The following is a 17,325-nucleotide window of genomic DNA, read 5'->3' on the forward strand; positions in this document are numbered from 1 at the left end:
AGGGGAGAAGAGTTTCACAACTGCTGGCTGCAATGTGGGAGGGCGTGGCCTAACCAACAGCAGGAAGTGTTTGCCTGTTTTGGGGGAAGTTTGATTTTGATTCGAGGAAGCTGTGCGCGTGACGACACAAACGATGTGCGGAATGCGAGGTGGAAATGTCAAGCAAAGTTTTTCTTGAGGAAGTTGATGAGTCCGTTGGTGGAGGCGTCGTGAGAAGAAACTTCGGCGGCGTCGCGCAGCTCCGGTTCGATCTTCTTGGCCAGCTGTTTGCCCAGCTCCACACTAGGGAGCGCACAAACCCGGCAAACAACAAAAAGTTAAAATTACCCGCAGCTCCAATTTAGCCGCAAAAGCTAATTCAGCTCCAGATGCTAACTTGTCTGAATGTAGTTTTTGAGGTGAACTCACCCCCACTGGTCGTAGCTGTTGATGCCCCAGATGACGCCTTGGACGAAGATCTTGTGCTCGTACATGGCTGGACACACAATCAAGCCGGCATCATCATCAAGATGGCGGTCGAATAAATGCCATTGGGATCATTTCTCGCTTCCCAAAAAGCATCAAAATCAGAACGGGTGCTACGCGACAAATACTGGATTACAAAATTTAGCATAATACGGTGCCTAAAAGTGTTTTCTTGTTGGAATCCAGTGCAGCACATCTATTCGGTCGAGTCAAGAACATATCTTGACATGTTTTATGCGGCCCCCACGAGTTGAAACAAGTAAGCGGTCATTTTTATCCATCTCCAGGGGCGGCCATTTTGCCACTTGCTGTAAAATGATATCTGAGGCGCTCGACCGACCACAGCTCAGCTTGTTAACCTCACACGACCGAACTCAGAAGGGGGGTCGAAAGGCGAGATGCCGAAGGAAGTCTGACGCGAGACGGGGCGGGGCGGGGACTGACCGATGAGCGCTCCCAGCATGAAGGGCGTCAGCTTCTTGAAGACAATCGAGTTGCTTGGCTTGTTCCCCTCGAAGACCTTCAAAAGTCAAAGCAGCCACCGAAGCTCAGAAACATTCCTCGGCGAGAGCCTGCGCGAATGGGCCGGTAAGGGTTACTTTGTGAGGAAGGAGTCGGTCCAGCGCTGGTCCCGACAAGCCGGCGGCCTCCAGCTCCCGGCGAGCCTCCGCCTCGGTTTTGCCTTTCATCAGCGCTTCCGTCTGAGCCAGGAAGTTGGCGCACAGGATCTGAAAGGGACACGGCGCAAACTGATCGGCTCGCCAACACTTCACAAGTTGCCACTTTTTCTCCCCATGCGTGCGCGCCTCCCTCGCCTTCATCGCAAACATGCTCTGCTCCGTTTAATTTTCTTCCATTGAACCACACGTCAAGAGTCCCGGAACATTTGTTGGATTCATGTAGCCCATTTAGCGGAAAATTCCGCACAAATATTGGTGACCCAAAAAAAAAAAAATAAAATTGTTTCAATCGACTGTTTTGAGGATCGATGAATCATTTGAGACTTTGCGAACATCACATTGTCTAAAGCGGCCCAGTTTCATAGTCAACGGGAAACGTTCTCCAGTTTCTGTCGCTGTGCATGATTATGAAAATAAGACATTGGGCCCAAGGTGCACTTTCACTTCCCCCCCCCCCCCACAGACCCACAGAAGGAAGTCAATCATCATCATTTGATGGTGGGGCATCTTATGCGGTTTCAATTTGGAATAAGGCTAAGTTTTGGAAGAAAGGGATGCCAATTTTAAAGCACCCCCCCCCCACCCCCACCAATTGATTGATGGAAAATTGAAGAGGCAGATTACTCAGAGGTGAAAATCTTAAAATATTCTTGCAGCCTCCATTTGAAGCTTTTTCTTAAACTGCGCTGCAAATAATGATGCAACGTCTGCGTGGCGCACTGCCGCTTGCCTGCAAAAAAAGTTGCATGACCCGAAGGGGGACAAAAGCCGCCGATAAGCCGCACTGTTTGTTTTGCGTGCTCGCCCCGGCTTGAAGCGCCTGCCCGCACACCCGCCCGCACAGTGTTGTGATCTGCTCGCTGACCTTGTGGTGCAGGTTGTCCCTGATGGGATTTTGCGACTGAGCCGGGATGAGGAAGTCAGCAGGAATCATGCGGGTGCCTGCAAACCAAAACCAGATGGCAATCGTTTCCTCAATGACTTTTTGTGGCCGACGCACAAAAAGTTGCAAAAAAAGTGCGCATGCGTGTGCAACCTTGGTGTATGAGCTGGTAGAAGGCGTGCTGGCCGTTGGTTCCCGGCTCGCCCCACACGATGGGCCCGGTGTGATAGTTGACCCGGCGTCCTTCTTTAGTGATGTACTTGCCGTTGGACTCCATGTCCCCCTGCGGACACCCCCCGCCCCTTTTAGTCCCGCGTGTCCCTCCGCTCATGTGTGCGTACGGACGCGCGCTCATACCTGCTGGAAGTAGGCGGCAAAGCGGTGCATGTACTGGTCGTAGGGCAGCATGGCGTGCGTCTCGGCCGCAAAGAAGTTGATGTACCAAACGCCCAACAGCGCCAGCACCACCGGCAGGTTCCCCTCCAGGGGCGTGCTCACAAAGTGATTGTCCTGCAACACGCCGCCGTCCTTCCGTCAGCACAGCGCGGAAGCGCAGAGAGCATTCTGATCATGATTAGCATCCTCACCATCCAGTGAGCGCCGCTCAGAAGGCTCTCAAAGCCGTCGAAGCCTGAAAAACAACCGACGAGCGAGTTCAGAAGGCGTAGAAGACAAAAGGGGCAGGAGCGGCGTCTTCACGGGACGGCCGGCGTACCAATGTGCAGCGCGATGGAGAGGCCGATGGCGGACCACAGCGAGTAACGACCTCCGACCCACTGCGGATGAGATCATCACGTGAGTCAAACATCGACGCACACGCGCACACGCCAGGAGAGTCATACGTACGTCCCAGAACTCGAACATGTTTGCCGTGTCGATTCCAAATTCTTGCACTTTGACCTGAACCGTCCCGCCCCCAAAAAAAAAAAATTAAATAAAAATTGATTGGTTGTCAGAGAAGCACCAAGTGGTGACGTCGTCAAAAACTTACCGCGTTGGTGGAGAGAGCCACAAAGTGCTTGGCAACGGCGGTTTTCTGGAAAACAACAATGGAAATATCAAACGGACTCGATGAAATCTTAAAATTGAGAAAAGAAGGGGGAAAACGTCTTAAGAGGGGCCTTCAAACACTCTACTGCCCGAATGGGGGGGACGACAAAAACAAAATCGCACAACCAAGGTATTGTGATGCCCACCAAGGCCACACGGGGGCAGTATAATACAGCTAACAACGAACATCCCCCAAACTGCGCGACTGCGTGCGTGTGCCTACGTCATTGGAGGCGCGAAGGAACCAGTCCCTGGCAGACTCGGCGTTGGTGATGGTCTCCTGCGTGGTGAACGTCTGCACGCAAAAATGGTCATCATCGTCATCATCATCATCATCACCACAAACAGCCCAGTAAAAGTGGGCCCAAAGTCGGCGGCGAGACCTTGGAAGCGACGATGAAGAGGGTGGTCTCCGGGTCAAGCTGAGCCAGCGTTTTGGCCAGGTGAGTCCCGTCAATGTTGGAAACAAACCAAACGTTGGGACCGCCCGCCGAGTAGCTCTTCAACGCCTCCGTCACCATCAGCGGACCCTGAAAGCAGCGCTTCACACTTACTGCAAACCTTCGCAATCAAATACCATCTTTCCACCCAACAACAGGAAACTTCAAATGTCCATTTTCAAAATAAAACCGCAAAACAGCCAAAATCAGAAGGGGAAACTTTCAAAATAAAGCACCCAATCACAAAACTGATTCCACAACAGGAAACGAGAACATCCAATCACACGAGAAACTTTCACAATAAAGCGTCCTATGTGAGGTGACCTTCAAAATAAAAAACAACCAAATGTGAGTTGTGTGACAACCCGAGCGGAGCATCACAAGGACTTCCGCATCCTGCATTTTTGCCTTCTCTTCTTATTTGAGCTGAACACGAGGTCACGTGGGCAGGAAGCGAGCAACTCACCAGGTCCGATCCCCCGATGCCGATGTTCACCACGTCCGTGATGCTCTTGCCCGTGAAGCCCTTCCACTCGCCGCTGCGCACTTTCTGTCCACAACGCAAGACGCGCAGGTCAACATCGTCCGCGTGGCACACTGGCAGCAACGCGAGCGCACCTGCGAGAAGACTTTCATCTTGTCCAGCACGCGGTTGACTTCAGGCATGACGTCTTTGCCATCCAACAGAATGGGTACGTTGGAGCGATTGCGCAGGGCCACGTGCAGCACGGCGCGACCCTAAACGTGCATGCACACACACACACACACACACACACACACACACACACACACACACACACACACACACACACACACACACAGGAAATGAGCGCCATCAGGAGGAGCGTGCATGTGAAGGCCGAGCAAGTGAGCGATCAAGCGCACCTCAGTGAAGTTGATCTTGTCACCTTTGAACATGCTCTTCCGGGCCTGCTCGACTCCTCGGGACTCCGCCTGTCCCAAGTGGAGGGTCACATGACAGGGCAAAGTCAGGTCAATAGAACACGGCTCTTTGGAGACACGAGTCTACAGTAGCGCTAAGCTAGCAGGGGCAAAGGTGTCGACGGGTTGGGTGTGTGTGGAGGGCAAGAAAAGCAAAGGGATGCCAGCAGGGATGACAATTACGACTGTGATGTTTCACAACGAAAACAAAAACGCGCTTGAGCGTTTGATGTTCTGCATTGAAACCACACGAAAAAAAAAAAAAAAAAAACCTTGTTAAAACCGGCGATGAAACCTTCCGACTTCATTCCAATGTCTACACTTTTCCTTTGATGCGGTGCTTCCCAATTATTTTGCTACATTTTTTTGGTCCATCACAGAAAAGATTTCCTGAAATAAAATTGAGTGCCACTGCCACCTATTGCAGAGGATGTGCAATTACACTTTTTTTCTTGTGTGGCCAGATTACAAAAAAGAAAAAGAAAAAAACCTGCTCCTCAGATCACATTCGCTCCCCGAGAGGGGCCCATCGCACTATTTGGGAAGGACTGATTTGATGGGAATTCGGCCCCAGCCCGCATGCCCGCCGCGTCATGACACGGCTCGGCCAGCCGCTGTGTTCCCCTTCGACTTAATCACCAAACGCAGAGCAAAAATTCCCAACATGGGACGAGTCCGAGCCTCAACGTGACTCCATTTCCACCCCCGTTCCTGTCAACAAATGTTTCAATGTTTGACTTGATTTGGCCAGCGAGAGGCCAAAGTAGGATTGCGAAGTGCATCCAACCCGGCAGCCTTGTGCAAACCTTTCACCATTTTCCTCCTCCCACCAAACAATGTTGTCGCTCAGCTCATATGTTGCAACACTAAATCTTCTCCACTCATCTAATCTCAGACACACGAGCGGGAAGTCAGGCCCCGGCCGTGAAGTTATTGTGCCGACACCTTCACCTGCTGGCTTGCAACATTCCCACGCCGCCTCGGGCCCTTTCGCAATAAGCCCTGCCAACTTCCTGTTTCGACAAGAACGGCACAGTAGAAAAGGCAACGCACCAGCGAGCGATGGAAAACGACATCTCAATACTACAAAGTCTGCGTGTGCATACTAGGCGGGTGCAATATGGCTCACTTTTAATCTCTCGATATTTTTGCCAGTTGCTTAATGCTACATGAACAATGAAAAGAAACATGGCTCCCACCTGACAGTTTGCAATCGTATGTGCAAAAAAAAAAAAAAAAGATTCAAAAAAGCGGCCATTATTTTGCAAATTTGACACCGTTAAGTGAAAAAAAAACTTTTCAGGGTAAGAGATGACTGCACATGCAATAAAATCATAATTTCGCTGCAATGGTTGCCGACGGACACCATCTCGAGTCGATCCCAGGCTTCTGGTGATTATGCGGACCTGGACCCCATCCCAGCCGAGAGGCGGGCGACACCTTCGGAACCGTTTGGGGGGGGGGGGCAATTGCAGAGCATGTAATAAACAAACAAGGGATCCTTTCTTGCATTTGGATGAAGCCAAAGTGTTGTCACAATGGAGGGGGGGAGCCATGCGAAATCATCCAAGCAAAACTTGGAGCTGATTAGAGGAGGGGAGTGGTTACCAGGGTGAGGAGCATGGACATGACTTCCTGGGTGATGAGATTCTTGGAGTAGTCAAGCAGGAGGTCGCCCTCGGGCGTTTCCGCCTCCACACTGACAGACACACACACACACAGAGAAAATCATCGATTAGATTCGGGATTTATGAAGGTTCCCCTCAAGCAATTGATGAAGTGAGCTGGCACGTCAATCTATGACGTCACGCTGCCTCTATCCAAGCATGGGGAGGGGGAGGTCGCAGGGTGCACGTGCGGCGGGGCACGTTTCACCACTCGTGACGTCATCGACGCAGACTGTTTTTGAAAAGAAAAAAAAACCAAAACGCTGGATTCTGAATGATGATGATTATTTTTCATGTGTGAGATACAAAGTGCCCGAGAGTGAAACCCGTAGGCTACCTTTCGCCCGAGCAGCTTGCATGAGCTCCTCGTCCTCATTAAGCCGCCAAAAGGTTTAAAAGCTCACCGTGCCGCGTCACATTTTCAGGTTATGACAAACACGTCGACAGGAGAGGAAATTAACTTTTGAAAAAAATACGAATTAATGTCGATTGAACGACGGGAGGGGGCGATGACCTTGTGGCGCACGACGAGACGTGACAAACAAGCGGATGTCCCTCCGGCGAGCGAGCGTGCACCTTTGGGCACGTTCCCCATTCGGGTCGAAGTCACCCACCTGAAGCGACTGAAGCGGTCGGGCTCGGCGGCGAACATGTCCCTCATCTTCATACTTCCGCCATGGGCCCGATGCCACTGCTCCAGCCGCCGATAGTTGGGATCTTCAGTGAGGAGGGACATTATGGACGACGCGACAAGGACAATACGAAGAAGACGAACGCGGAGACCACTCGCCGCTTGGTTTTTGCTCCAATTGTTCGGCTTGGTGCAGACGCAGAGACAAACCAAAGACGCCAAGTGACCAGCGAGGACTCAGTCGAATGACAGCCGCCCCCTCGCGTTCTCGCCAATGAGCAGCAGAGGATCACTCCCCCCACACCCGCCCGCCCTCTCATGTTGACCAATGAGCAGCGGTAACCCCGCCCACAGCTCGCGTCCTGACCAATAAACGGTGGAGAAGATGGGCGTTCACAAAAAGTTGCCCTCACCGCTGCGTCTACAGGTGGAGGCAATATCGAGGAAACGTCACTTTATTTCTGTAATTTATTCTTAAAAAAAGGAAACTTGTATGTTACATTAGCTCACCACACATAAATCGATATATTTCAAGGATTAATTTGGTTCAATTTTGATGATTATTAGAGTAAGACAGAAAAAAATGTATTAAATAGTATTTCATAAAATGTGAAAACTTTTCGTTTGTTCTGAACTAATATAAGAGTCGCTTTTCTTCATAGACTATGTTCAGTGCTGGATGTCACTCACCATTTGGCAAAGGCCACTGGCGTTCAAAGTCCGGTCTGTCCAATTAACATCACGGCCGACATCATATGATTTCAAGAAACCTTTCGAGAAAAAATGAGGCTCTTCTGTTGCCGGTCCCCCTCTTTGGAATGACCTCCGACAACTATAAACATCAGACAAGCCCCCTGCTTCCCATCTTTAAAACTCGTCTTAAAACTCATTTTTATCCTTTGGCTTTCGACTCAACATGAGACTTGATTTTACTGGGTTTTCTTGGTGCCTTCTACTGTCTTTGTCATTATTTTATTGTTTTTATCGTTATTTTTGCTCCATGTACAACACTTTGCATACAGCGGTGGTTATTTTGAAGTGCTGTGGAAATATAATTGAGTTATAGAAATCCAAAGAAAAGGTCAATTTTTGGTTGCAAAGGAAAAGAAAATGCAAATCTGATGAAATTCCTATCAGATGACCATTTTGGCGGTCAAAACACCTGCTATGTACAGTACTGTATTGCCCCACTCAATATCTGACACTAGGTGGTGCTATTTCACGCGCGCTTCATGTCCAGTCGGATCGTCCATCTGGCGTTCATGACGATGACACCCAATTCAGGGCCTCTTTGGCACATGCTCCGATGGCGTGACTTGAGCTAGAGTGCTGCAACGTGAAATTTGCCAAGGCTGTGCCTCTCCTATCCTTGGCACAATTACTTTAGATCAGTTGAAACCGGTTCAGCCAAGCTTGCCCCACGTACTGTATATGGCTATGCCTTGAGAAGTCACGAACTCGCTCGATTGCTGTAATGTGGAGGTGTGTCTCGCTGAGATTAAACAAATGATGTGTGCAACCAGGGCGGATGTAAGGACCAGATCGACTCGATGTCCTGCCCCTGCTGATGACGTCAATTGGATGAAAGCGTCCTTCTGCTCGGCCCGTTATACCAAAATGGGATCGTTGTTCGGGGGAACAGGCTTCGGCACGCACCAGCGACCCTTGTGAGAAGCGAATCAGAGAATGTAATGGTCACCCCCCCCCCACCTTTAGGTTTTGGCGCCCCCTGTTGATTTGGAGAAGCAAAAAGAAGTATGCAGGTTCTCCAGCGCGGAAATCACAGCTGCTTCCTCATTAAGTTATAAGAAACAAATCGACTTTGATCGACGCTTCATTAACGTTCTTTATTTCTTTTTTTAACAGCATTAGGTTTTGCTGGTAGACAAGTTTGCATTTATCATATATGAACGTCACACCTCATGTGAATTGATGACTGGTCGGCAGGGAGGAGGAACTCATCTGCACATCAATGAGTTTAACGGTACGAATCGGTGAGGCTCGGTTACCATAGCAACGTGCCAATAACCAGTAGTACTGTCTTACGTCGTATCTTCATCCTTATCTTTTTGAGGGGGTGATTTCCCATCGACAAAATGTTCAAGTTCAAGTCAACTTCATTGTCAAATGTGCTCTATGTGCAACATGCAGCACAGATTAAATTTCTTTCCTCTCAACCACAGAAATGTGGTGGAAAACAAATGATTGACGATGCAATGAGTTTGCAACACGTTTAACATTCGTCAACACTTGATCACTCAGACGAACTTTCCCCGCCTTATAATGTTCCACTCAAATGATTTACGACTAATTGCACGTCTTTGTTCCGCCATCTATGCCAGTGACATTTCGTGACTTGCAGAACAATAAATGTTTTTCCACTAGATGGCAGAAGATACGATGAAACTGTGTGACTGCTTTTCACAAGGCGCACGTCCATTCGGGAATGAATGAAGACCAGATCATGTCGATCCACTCAAGACTTTTCGTTCGATGGCATGGTGAGATTTTTCTCATGTAGAAAAAAAAACCCCACTCTTCCCACAAGGTTTATGTGCAAGTTCAGGATGAACCTTAAACGCACTGAAACCATGACAGGTTTTTAAGCAAACACTTCAGCAACATGACGGGTGCTTTGTTAGCTTCAGACACTCTGAAGTGCAAATTGGGTTTGTTTTCAGGTAAAGTGTTTGCCGGGCGCTCGGAGGAGAAACAAGTGAGATGTGATTAGGATGAAGTTGACGATGTAGCAGAGGAAGAGCGACCTGGGAGGGGGGCTGTCAACTATGTGACGTTGAGTCGAACAGACAGCTGCATCAGACCAAGCCAGGCCCTCCAACACACCCAAGAAAAGGCGAGGGTTTGTTTTTTTTTTTTCCGAGGAAACTGCAGCAGTCAAGCAGTGCTGGTGACAAAAACATCTTCACCTTGTTGGTGGTCAACGCTCCGCAGGCATCTTCTTGTCCTTCTGAAAGCAAACACAGGCAGTCGTCTATCAGTTCATGACATTGGCATCGTCGCACAACACGATTGACTGCAGCGGTGCGTTGAAATACGAGAGACTGGGCCTTCGCGTTTTTCTTTGGGCTCATTTTGTTTCCTCTGAACTTACAAGCGCTGTGTGGAGGCAGTAAAGTCACCTGACTGATCGCCAAGCAGACGTTTTGGGAAATAGCGATTCCTCACCAATTCATCCAAAAAGAGGCTTCAGGCGGGTTTACTGCCACTCTCAGCGGAAGCTCAAACCAAGGCAATCAATGACTTTGTGTATTTCAAACAAGCACAGGGCTTCGCGTTTAATTCTGCTCGCTTCTACAATGTGGCGCTCTAAGCCTATAAGCGACGGATTTAACAACACTGCACCTCAAACAAAACAATATTCGCAAGCATATATTCTTGATCCTCTGCGAAGAGCGGCCGATCGTGTCATATCGGTGAGATACGGTCAGTTAAGACATCTCAATCAACAGACCGGAAAGAGCAACACAAAGGCCATTCAACTGATGCCTTGGGACAAAAACTATTTCATTCATTTTTTTTTATGTCATTATTACGGCATGTTTTTAAAAAGGACAATTTGAGGGGGGGTGCATTTTCCTCACATGCTGCCAGATGGGCCCTGGCAAGTTGCCATTTCCTATGGTTCACCTTTGTTTGTGTTCATCCACTTCTGCTCGGCGAACAAGGCAGTGAAATTTTGTACTGCCATTTTAAGATCTGAACGATTCCAGGAGAAGTGGAATCCTAGTCCAGGTTCCACTCAATTCTCAACGCCCTAAACTAATCTCATGGCAACGCTGCGTGACATCACAATGCTGTCATCACGTCACGTCACATTTGCGCAAAAAGTGTTGCGTCACCCTGTAAGCTGCGGCAATGTCTCCAAACTCCCGGCCGGCCTGGTTTCCTCGGTATCCTCCCCTGAGAGTGCCCCTTTGAGACGGGGCCGAGGAGCCTCGGCCGGCGGGCCGCCCTCTCCCCCGGTAACCTCGATGGTGACGCAGCGGTAAGCCAAACGTCTCGGCGTTCATCCGTCTCTCCTCCGCCCACGTCTGACGGCGTTCCCTGCGGGCGGGATGGAGAATCGGTGACGGAGCGATTTTAGAGGGACAACAGCAAAAGATTCTGGCGGAGTCTCACAGTAAAAAGCAGGAAAAATAATCATTTTAAAAATAATAATAATGAAGGAGAACATGGAGGAATTTGATCAGGTCCCATTTCTGATGATTTGTGGTTATGAAGACACAGCGCAGCGATGGAAGGAGACCTCCACAGTTCTCAGCGTTGAAAGTGGTCGAAAGGTGCACCTTTTGTCGTTGAACTGGTGACAAATACAAACTGGCCAGCTACGGCATACTTGACGTCTGAACTACGGGCAAAGGCACCGGGCTACTTCCTGTTTGGTTGCTTAGCAACCAGTACTTCCGACAGACAGGGCTTGAGCCATGCCGCGAGTATGATCTCTGTGCCGTCCCGCAACCTACCCCGTGAAAACCCAGCGCAGTGTGTGTCAGTGCGGGAGTTCCGTGACTACCTCGGAAAGACGCCGCCGCAACCGTTGTTGTCTCTTCTGTTGGAAGAAGAACACACATGGGGGGGGCAAAGGAGGGATGGGCGAGAAGATAGAAGATTAACTATTTCATATTGGTCCATTTTTGTCCTATTGAAAACAAGGACATGAAGAAAAAGGCAGCCTTCCAGTCATTTCACTTTCACCTGTCATACTTTACTGACCTTGCAGAGGTCAAAGCAGCTATGAAAAGGTCAAATAAGCTAGCCAATGTAAAGATGAAATAAATGCCTTTTGAAACAAAATGTGCCTCGTTGGGCTGGGGGAGTTGGCTGAAAAACACGGCTAGAAATAGTAACTCCCGTGACATATAATCAACAGGTGGTCCGTGATTGCATTTGAAATGACCAAGGTGCTGCTTGCGGGCACGCGTGTCAGGTCACCTGCTGTCGTCACAGGAGATGTTGTCAAAGAAGGACTTGGACTTGTCATAGTAGCACTTTGGTCCCGGCGCATCTCCTCCCCGGTGGTGCGCGTCACTCACGCTGTCGAGATGGTCGCCTTTCTCCTCGCCGTTGAGCGCCGGCTCGCTCTTCTCGTCTGAGTGCGGCATGAAAAAAGGCTGATATGAAAATCCCGAAAATGTCTTGTACTGGGTCTAAAAGGTAAGCCTGAACAGGCTTTCTTTGCGCACCCTGTTAGCTCATTTTTGCTGTTGATTCTTTTGGCATCGTGCACCGAGAAAGACTGCTGTCGCGTGAGCGCATGTGAGGGAGCGAGCGCGCACCTTTCAGCTTCATCTTGCTCTGAAACTCTCGCTCAATGTCGTCTTTGTTGAATTGCGCGTTGGCGCTCTCAAAGTCAAAGTCCTTGTCGAACTTCACGCTGGCGCCGTCTCGCCGCACGATGAAGCGCCCTCTGCCGCGGTGGCCACCCCCTCGGCCTCGCCGGCCGTTGTGCGCTGGGGAAAGAGAGAAAAACAGTTGGCGGGGCACAAATGAGGGCGGGTGAAGGCGCACATGCGCTCTTCTCACCCCTCCTGGCATCCGCGGTGTCCTGATGATGCCGAATCTGGCCGCTCGCCCGCGAACCAGGAGCCGCGCGAGGTTGGCGGGGATTCGGGCGGTCCCCCGGGTTGGTGCCGGGATTGGCCGTGGAGTCGCTCGGAGCCGAGGAGGACGCTCGGACGGCCGGCTGCTCGCCACCCGCGGGGCTCTTCCTCAACACGTCCGCAGGAGAGCTGCGGCTACCTGCAGGACAGCCGCACACTCACAGGCCGGATTGGAAATCGCTCCCGGATTGGCGACCAGTCCTGGGTGTAATTCGCCTTTTGACCTAAGTCACCTGGGATCGGCTCCAGCATAACACGACCCTTCACAGAACGGAGGGGTGTATGAACATTATTTCAAAAAGATATGCATGTGAGGTGGACGTTCTTAATTTTGTCCACTCGGGGTCGCCATCCTTACATTCTAAACTGTCGTATTTGTGACGTTGAACACGTGCACCTTGGGGGTAGGGCTGATGTATTGAGTGACAAAGTCCGCATCCCCTGCGATCAACTAGGGTTCTCTCGTCTTTTTGTAGAGCGACTCCAACTACCAGACATAAGCTTCTTCGTCAAGACGATTCTGATTGGAAGTGGAACTTGTACGTGATGTCATGAGGGGGGAAGCGAAGCGCTTACCGCCAACAGCGGGTCCCAAGCGCGGGGGGAGCTGAGAAGTGCGAGCGAACTGGCTGTAGGAGGCGGCAGGGGTCCGGTTGAACAGCCCGTAGGAAGGAGCCGGCTGGAAGGAATTTGGGAGCGACGTGGCGGCCGACGCAGCCGACGACAACGAAGCGGAGCTCACGGATGACTGAGGAGGAGACCAATAAGAGCACAGAGATACTTCAGACTTCATTCCGGCCGGCAAGGAACTTCAACTCACTGCAGCAATATTCAAACATAAACGCTCAAACTGAAAAGAATCCTGCGACCGCTCGCTGAGCAAGACGCACCTGCACGATGGCGGGGTCCTGGGGGAGGGACCCGCTGGGCCTGGGGGGCTCGCACACCGTCAGGTCTTTAATGTCGCTGCCTCGGAAAATGATGTACTCAAAGGTGTCATCTCGGGGCGGGACGGGGCGCTCGGTGGGCCGATCCTCGGTTCCGAACGAACGCACTGGAGACACGCGGCTTTCCGTTAGCGTCCCTTCGCGTGACCACCTCCGGCACCGCTAACTTGCGTCTCCGTTCAACATGTTCAGCACAGAGGCAAATGACCTCAATCCACCTCAAACATCAGTGGGGGCCGTGGCGTCAGAGCTCTCTGCTGAAGATCATCGCTGCTGCTGATAACCTCCGCCGCTACTTATCTTAAATCGACAGTCTCAAATTTCGGCCTTAAACTGGACAGTGATTTGAAACTGGACCGGCGGCGTTTTAAAGTGCTCTATCAATACAGTTGAATTGAGTTGCTTTTGAAAGACCCTTTTTGAGGGGGCAGGCCACTTTGAATTGTAATTACACCTTTTGGACAATACCTGCAGTCTTTTGGTGATGAAAAAAAAAATCATTCATTTGAGAAAATTACGTTTTCCAAAGTGACTCCAACAACTGGACACTTTGACGCCCATCCAAAACTATTGGAACGTCCAGATCACTTGCTTTGTTTGAATTGGATACTGGGGACATTCGGCTTTCAAATCAAGCGAGGAACAAAGTGGAGAATTCCAGCATTTATTTCCTGGTATTGACATCGAGGCGTGTTCAACAACTCGGGACAGAACAAATGTTGTTTGAAGCCAGGCACTTTTCAAGTGAGTAAAAGTATCAGATCAGAGATGATTATAATACATTAAGGGCAATAACAAATAATTGAATATTTGGTGGCATAACCCTTACTTACCAGACGGTTGCATTCTTCATGGGAAATGCCGTTCCTGGCCTTTACTGCCGCCTCTCTCATTTGGATGCATTTTTCTGTCAATTCCAAGACAAAATGATTTTGCAGTCTTCAGAATTCCGTTGCTACCATGCCGAGTTACATCATCAATAGAGTAGTGAGCCCATTCCAGAAGCAGCCATGCAAGTCCAAGCTATGGCACGACCTCCACCGGGGGCTTCGCGGATGAGCTTGTATGTTTTGGATCATCAGTGGGTCCTTTCTTTCGTCATACTTTGGTAGAGGTTCATCTCGGTCTCATCAGTCCATACAACTCAGGTGGCTCATCTCTGTACTTGTTTGCAAAATCCAATCTGGCCTTGCCATTCTTTTTGCTGTGGCGTCGTTGACATCTCTTGATATATTTCTTCTCTCTGAGTCTTCGGAGAACAGTGGCATCTGATACCTTACCCATGCCCTTTGGAGGTTGACAGCCGTGTCATCGACTGATGTCTTTGTGTTTTTCTTCAAGGCTCTCACAATATTTCTGTCATCGGCTGTTGTTGATACCGCTGGCAGACCTTGTTTGATGTCTGTTGCTCAGTACACAAGTAGGTTTTTTTTTTCTTTTAATGGACATTCCAAATTGTTGTGTTTGCAATGAACAATGTTTGTGCAATGGGTACGATCAATTTTCCCTCTTCTCTCAGCTGCAAAATGGTTTGCTTTTTTCTCTCATAGACAGCTCTCTGATCTTCATGATCGCTGAGCAGCAAATCAAGTTTTCGCAGGTGAAACCCATAGAAAAAAACAAGCACAATGCGATGTTTCAGAAATCCATCTAAAAGACAACAACTGAGCAACAAGAAACACCCATCGCTCACCTGTTCCATTACTTTTGCTCACTTGAAAACATCTCGATGTAAACAGCATGAAATAAAAGCTGCACTTCTGAACGTTTGTCTCATATTCATTTTTTAATCTGAAAGCAAAATGTCCTTAGTACACATTACAACAAAAACCATGGGACTTAATTTGCCACTCCAATACTTTTTCTTTTTGTCCTTGAGGACTGGAGCTCCCTGTCAGTGACTTGAAATGGAGGGAATTGATTTGTTTTGTTTAGTCGAATCCAGAAGTCAAACTTGTAAAATCTGAAATTTATCACGTGAAAAGAGAAATATTTTCACGTTGAAAGGTGAAACATATCACGTTTGGGATGTGATACTAAGCTTTTATTTTCTGGTGTGGCAGCAAAACGCTTCCAGAGGAATGTAAGCGTAACTGCGACGAAATCAAGTTTGACAGCCGGCGACTAGTTCCAGAATTAGCCCCCTAGCGCGCTAATGCTAAGGGATACCTTTGGCTAAAGCCACGGTGGAGTTCTCCGTGTCGATGGTGTACAAGACGCCCTCGTAGCGGATCTCGGCCTTGGAGATGAGGCTGATTTTGCTGCCGAGGTAGGGCGTACCGCCGCTCATGTTGTCCTCCTAAGGTCTAAACGATTTCGTGACGACGAGCTTGTTAGCGTCGACAGCGACGTCAATTTCGCGGCGCTACATGCTAACGTGCTAACGTGCTACCAACAGGGCTGCTATCCATCGTCATCCTCATCCGCCATTGACAGCCCGCGGCCGCTAAGGATGATGGGAAACCGTTGCACAGCGCGGGCAGCTAGATGTAGATTAGCAAGAACGGCGACCGGAGTGCGATTTGTCAACGTGGAAAGAAACAAAAATGTTGCTCGTTATGTCACGACGCCGCCGCGGTAATTCATGATAATAGCAAGACAACAATCAAAGGTCTTTGGGCGTCAATCCACGTCAGTTGACGGCGCAAAAATAAGTTGCAGAAGTCACCTCGGAGAGAGTAAAAGCCGCGGCTCGGGGATGTCATCACTCTTCATTTCCACGAATGCGTTTTAATCAATTCCATATTTCTAAAAAATATATATTTTGAAATAAAGCGAAATCAGACACGTTAATACACTAAAATAGATCCAAAATCATCCCTGAAAAAGTAACCAGTCGTGTTCAGTGCTCCTTTTTTTTTTAATGATATTACCACAAGCTCATTTGACTGACGGTCCTTTGTGTTTTATAAAAATAAGACATTGATATAAAAATGTATTGTATTTGCAAACATTTGCTTTTATTTTGGAAAACTACTAAGGGTTGATGAGAACATCACCCCCTCATGTGATCTTGCCTTATTGTTGTTGTTGTTGTTGTTTAAAATCACTGAACAATACCAAATACAGTAGTCCAAAACAATTGGTTAATATACAGTGATCGGGGTCTTTCTAATTCACTTAAATTCAAAATATTTTTTTATATCAGATTATCCGATTAATTGATGGGATAACAGTCAGAATAATCAATTCAAAAATATCGTGCCAGCTATCTACATCATACATAGGTATTATATTTTTGAATTCAAGACGTCCATGTGTGTTCAACCCTGCAATCTATGTGCAACCCTGAAGTATTCTGCCAATATTCCAAAGTGATAATAAATTCTGGAAAGATGTATAAATATAAGCGACATTGACTGTGGTTTCAGTCTTCATCGAAACATGATTGCAACACAACTAAACAAGACTTTCTTCTACATTTTATAATTACGCATGTGAAATTTGACATCCACAAATTCGGTCGTAGTAATTAAAAGCTGATTTTTTTTAGAATGATATCAGACAATACACAAACACCATACTCAACTCTAAAAACAACAAAAAAGACCTAAAGTTAGTCGAAAGTTCGTGTTTAATTCATTGTCTGTCTGATTTGCTTTTTTGTATATTGCGTTTTCAATAAAGATTGTCAGAAAAAATTATCACTTTTCACGTTTACAAAAAAGAGGTGAAATAGAGAAAAATGTAAAATATCTCAAGAAAAGCAAAAAACAATAACTGTACAACCGCCTTTTGGTTTATTTAGTTACGTAATGCACTGAAGAATGCTGAGTCCTGAGAGTGGATCTAGTTTCTGTCTTTCTATACTCAAAAGCAACGCGAGTGCTCGGCGCATGCGCAAATTCTAAAACGCGATTTGCACAAGGGGCCAGCATCAAGATGGCGGGAGCCTCCGACCCGCTGGAGGACATGCTCTTCAATGAAGTAGACGAGAAGGCAGTCAGCGACTTAGTTGGCTCTCTGGAATCGCAACTGGGGGAGGCCGAAGGCCCTGCC

General features: G+C 48.5%; 4 protein-coding genes across 6 annotated transcripts in view; 2 read left to right on the forward strand and 2 right to left on the reverse strand.

Annotated features, from left to right (window-relative positions):
• Nucleotides 1-50: 50 nt before the first annotated feature.
• gpia (glucose-6-phosphate isomerase a) lies at nucleotides 51-7,016 on the reverse strand. Its single transcript, XM_019873995.1, has 18 exons — nucleotides 6,742-7,016; nucleotides 6,069-6,159; nucleotides 4,404-4,472; nucleotides 4,137-4,256; nucleotides 3,985-4,068; nucleotides 3,462-3,608; nucleotides 3,302-3,373; nucleotides 3,020-3,064; nucleotides 2,875-2,928; nucleotides 2,744-2,804; nucleotides 2,616-2,659; nucleotides 2,386-2,538; nucleotides 2,182-2,311; nucleotides 2,011-2,087; nucleotides 1,065-1,193; nucleotides 910-985; nucleotides 409-475; nucleotides 51-282 (listed from the first exon to the last, which is right to left on the reverse strand). Exons 1-18 carry the CDS (start codon nucleotides 6,861-6,863, stop codon nucleotides 159-161), a joined length of 1,665 nt encoding a protein of 554 aa, XP_019729554.1. The 5' UTR covers nucleotides 6,864-7,016; the 3' UTR covers nucleotides 51-158.
• Nucleotides 7,017-8,586: 1,570 nt separating this feature from the next.
• On the reverse strand, nucleotides 8,587-16,186 carry lsm14aa (LSM14A mRNA processing body assembly factor a). 3 transcript variants are annotated; one of them, XM_019873989.1, is made up of 10 exons: nucleotides 15,496-15,609; nucleotides 14,160-14,233; nucleotides 13,270-13,433; nucleotides 12,956-13,127; nucleotides 12,303-12,518; nucleotides 12,056-12,229; nucleotides 11,712-11,868; nucleotides 11,293-11,328; nucleotides 10,619-10,823; nucleotides 8,587-9,726 (listed from the first exon to the last, which is right to left on the reverse strand). In XM_019873989.1, exons 2-10 carry the CDS (start codon nucleotides 14,170-14,172, stop codon nucleotides 9,697-9,699), a joined length of 1,167 nt encoding a protein of 388 aa, XP_019729548.1. In that variant the 5' UTR covers nucleotides 14,173-14,233; nucleotides 15,496-15,609; the 3' UTR covers nucleotides 8,587-9,696. The 3 variants fall into 3 exon arrangements, with proteins under 3 accessions (XP_019729548.1, XP_019729547.1, XP_019729545.1); XM_019873988.1 differs by lacking the exon at nucleotides 14,160-14,233 and having other exon boundaries at nucleotides 8,587-9,723; nucleotides 15,496-16,186; XM_019873986.1 differs by lacking the exon at nucleotides 14,160-14,233 and having other exon boundaries at nucleotides 15,496-16,186.
• Nucleotides 9,796-17,325, forward strand: part of LOC109518249 (transcription initiation factor TFIID subunit 4-like) — a 15,241-nt gene continuing 7,711 nt past the window's right edge. Inside the window, exon 1 of the mRNA XM_019873984.1 lies at nucleotides 9,796-9,800. The gene's annotated coding sequence lies outside the window, so the exon portion shown is untranslated. The remainder of the gene's footprint in view (nucleotides 9,801-17,325) is intronic.
• Nucleotides 16,275-17,325, forward strand: part of LOC109518251 (transcription initiation factor TFIID subunit 4-like) — a 1,806-nt gene continuing 755 nt past the window's right edge. Inside the window, exon 1 of the mRNA XM_019873990.1 lies at nucleotides 16,275-17,325. Coding sequence (XP_019729549.1) covers nucleotides 17,209-17,325 — 117 coding nt within the window. The 5' untranslated portion in view covers nucleotides 16,275-17,208.

The sequence above is a fragment of the Hippocampus comes genome, unplaced genomic scaffold (genome assembly GCF_001891065.2).
Source record: "Hippocampus comes isolate QL1 unplaced genomic scaffold, H_comes_QL1_v1.1 scaffold298, whole genome shotgun sequence".
Taxonomy (NCBI): domain Eukaryota; kingdom Metazoa; phylum Chordata; class Actinopteri; order Syngnathiformes; family Syngnathidae; genus Hippocampus; species Hippocampus comes.

What these genes read in the sequence shown, in the direction of transcription:
- gpia (XM_019873995.1), bottom strand. Translation starts at nt 6,863, where the DNA reads ATGTCCCTCCTCACTGAAGATCCCAACTATCGGCGGCTGGAGCAGTGG. An exon ending in TGTCCATGCTCCTCACCCTG is followed by an intron (nt 4,473 to 6,068) that starts GTAACCACTCCC and finishes CACTTGGGACAG; the next exon opens with GCGGAGTCCCGAGGAGTCGA. An exon ending in AGATGAAAGTCTTCTCGCAG is followed by an intron (nt 4,069 to 4,136) that starts GTGCGCTCGCGT and finishes CGTTGTGGACAG; the next exon opens with AAAGTGCGCAGCGGCGAGTG.
- lsm14aa (XM_019873986.1), bottom strand. Translation starts at nt 15,616, where the DNA reads ATGAGCGGCGGTACGCCCTACCTCGGCAGCAAAATCAGCCTCATCTCC. An exon ending in AGGACCCCGCCATCGTGCAG is followed by an intron (nt 13,128 to 13,269) that starts GTGCGTCTTGCT and finishes TCTCCTCCTCAG; the next exon opens with TCATCCGTGAGCTCCGCTTC. An exon ending in CACCGCGGATGCCAGGAGGG is followed by an intron (nt 12,230 to 12,302) that starts GTGAGAAGAGCG and finishes CTCTTTCCCCAG; the next exon opens with CGCACAACGGCCGGCGAGGC.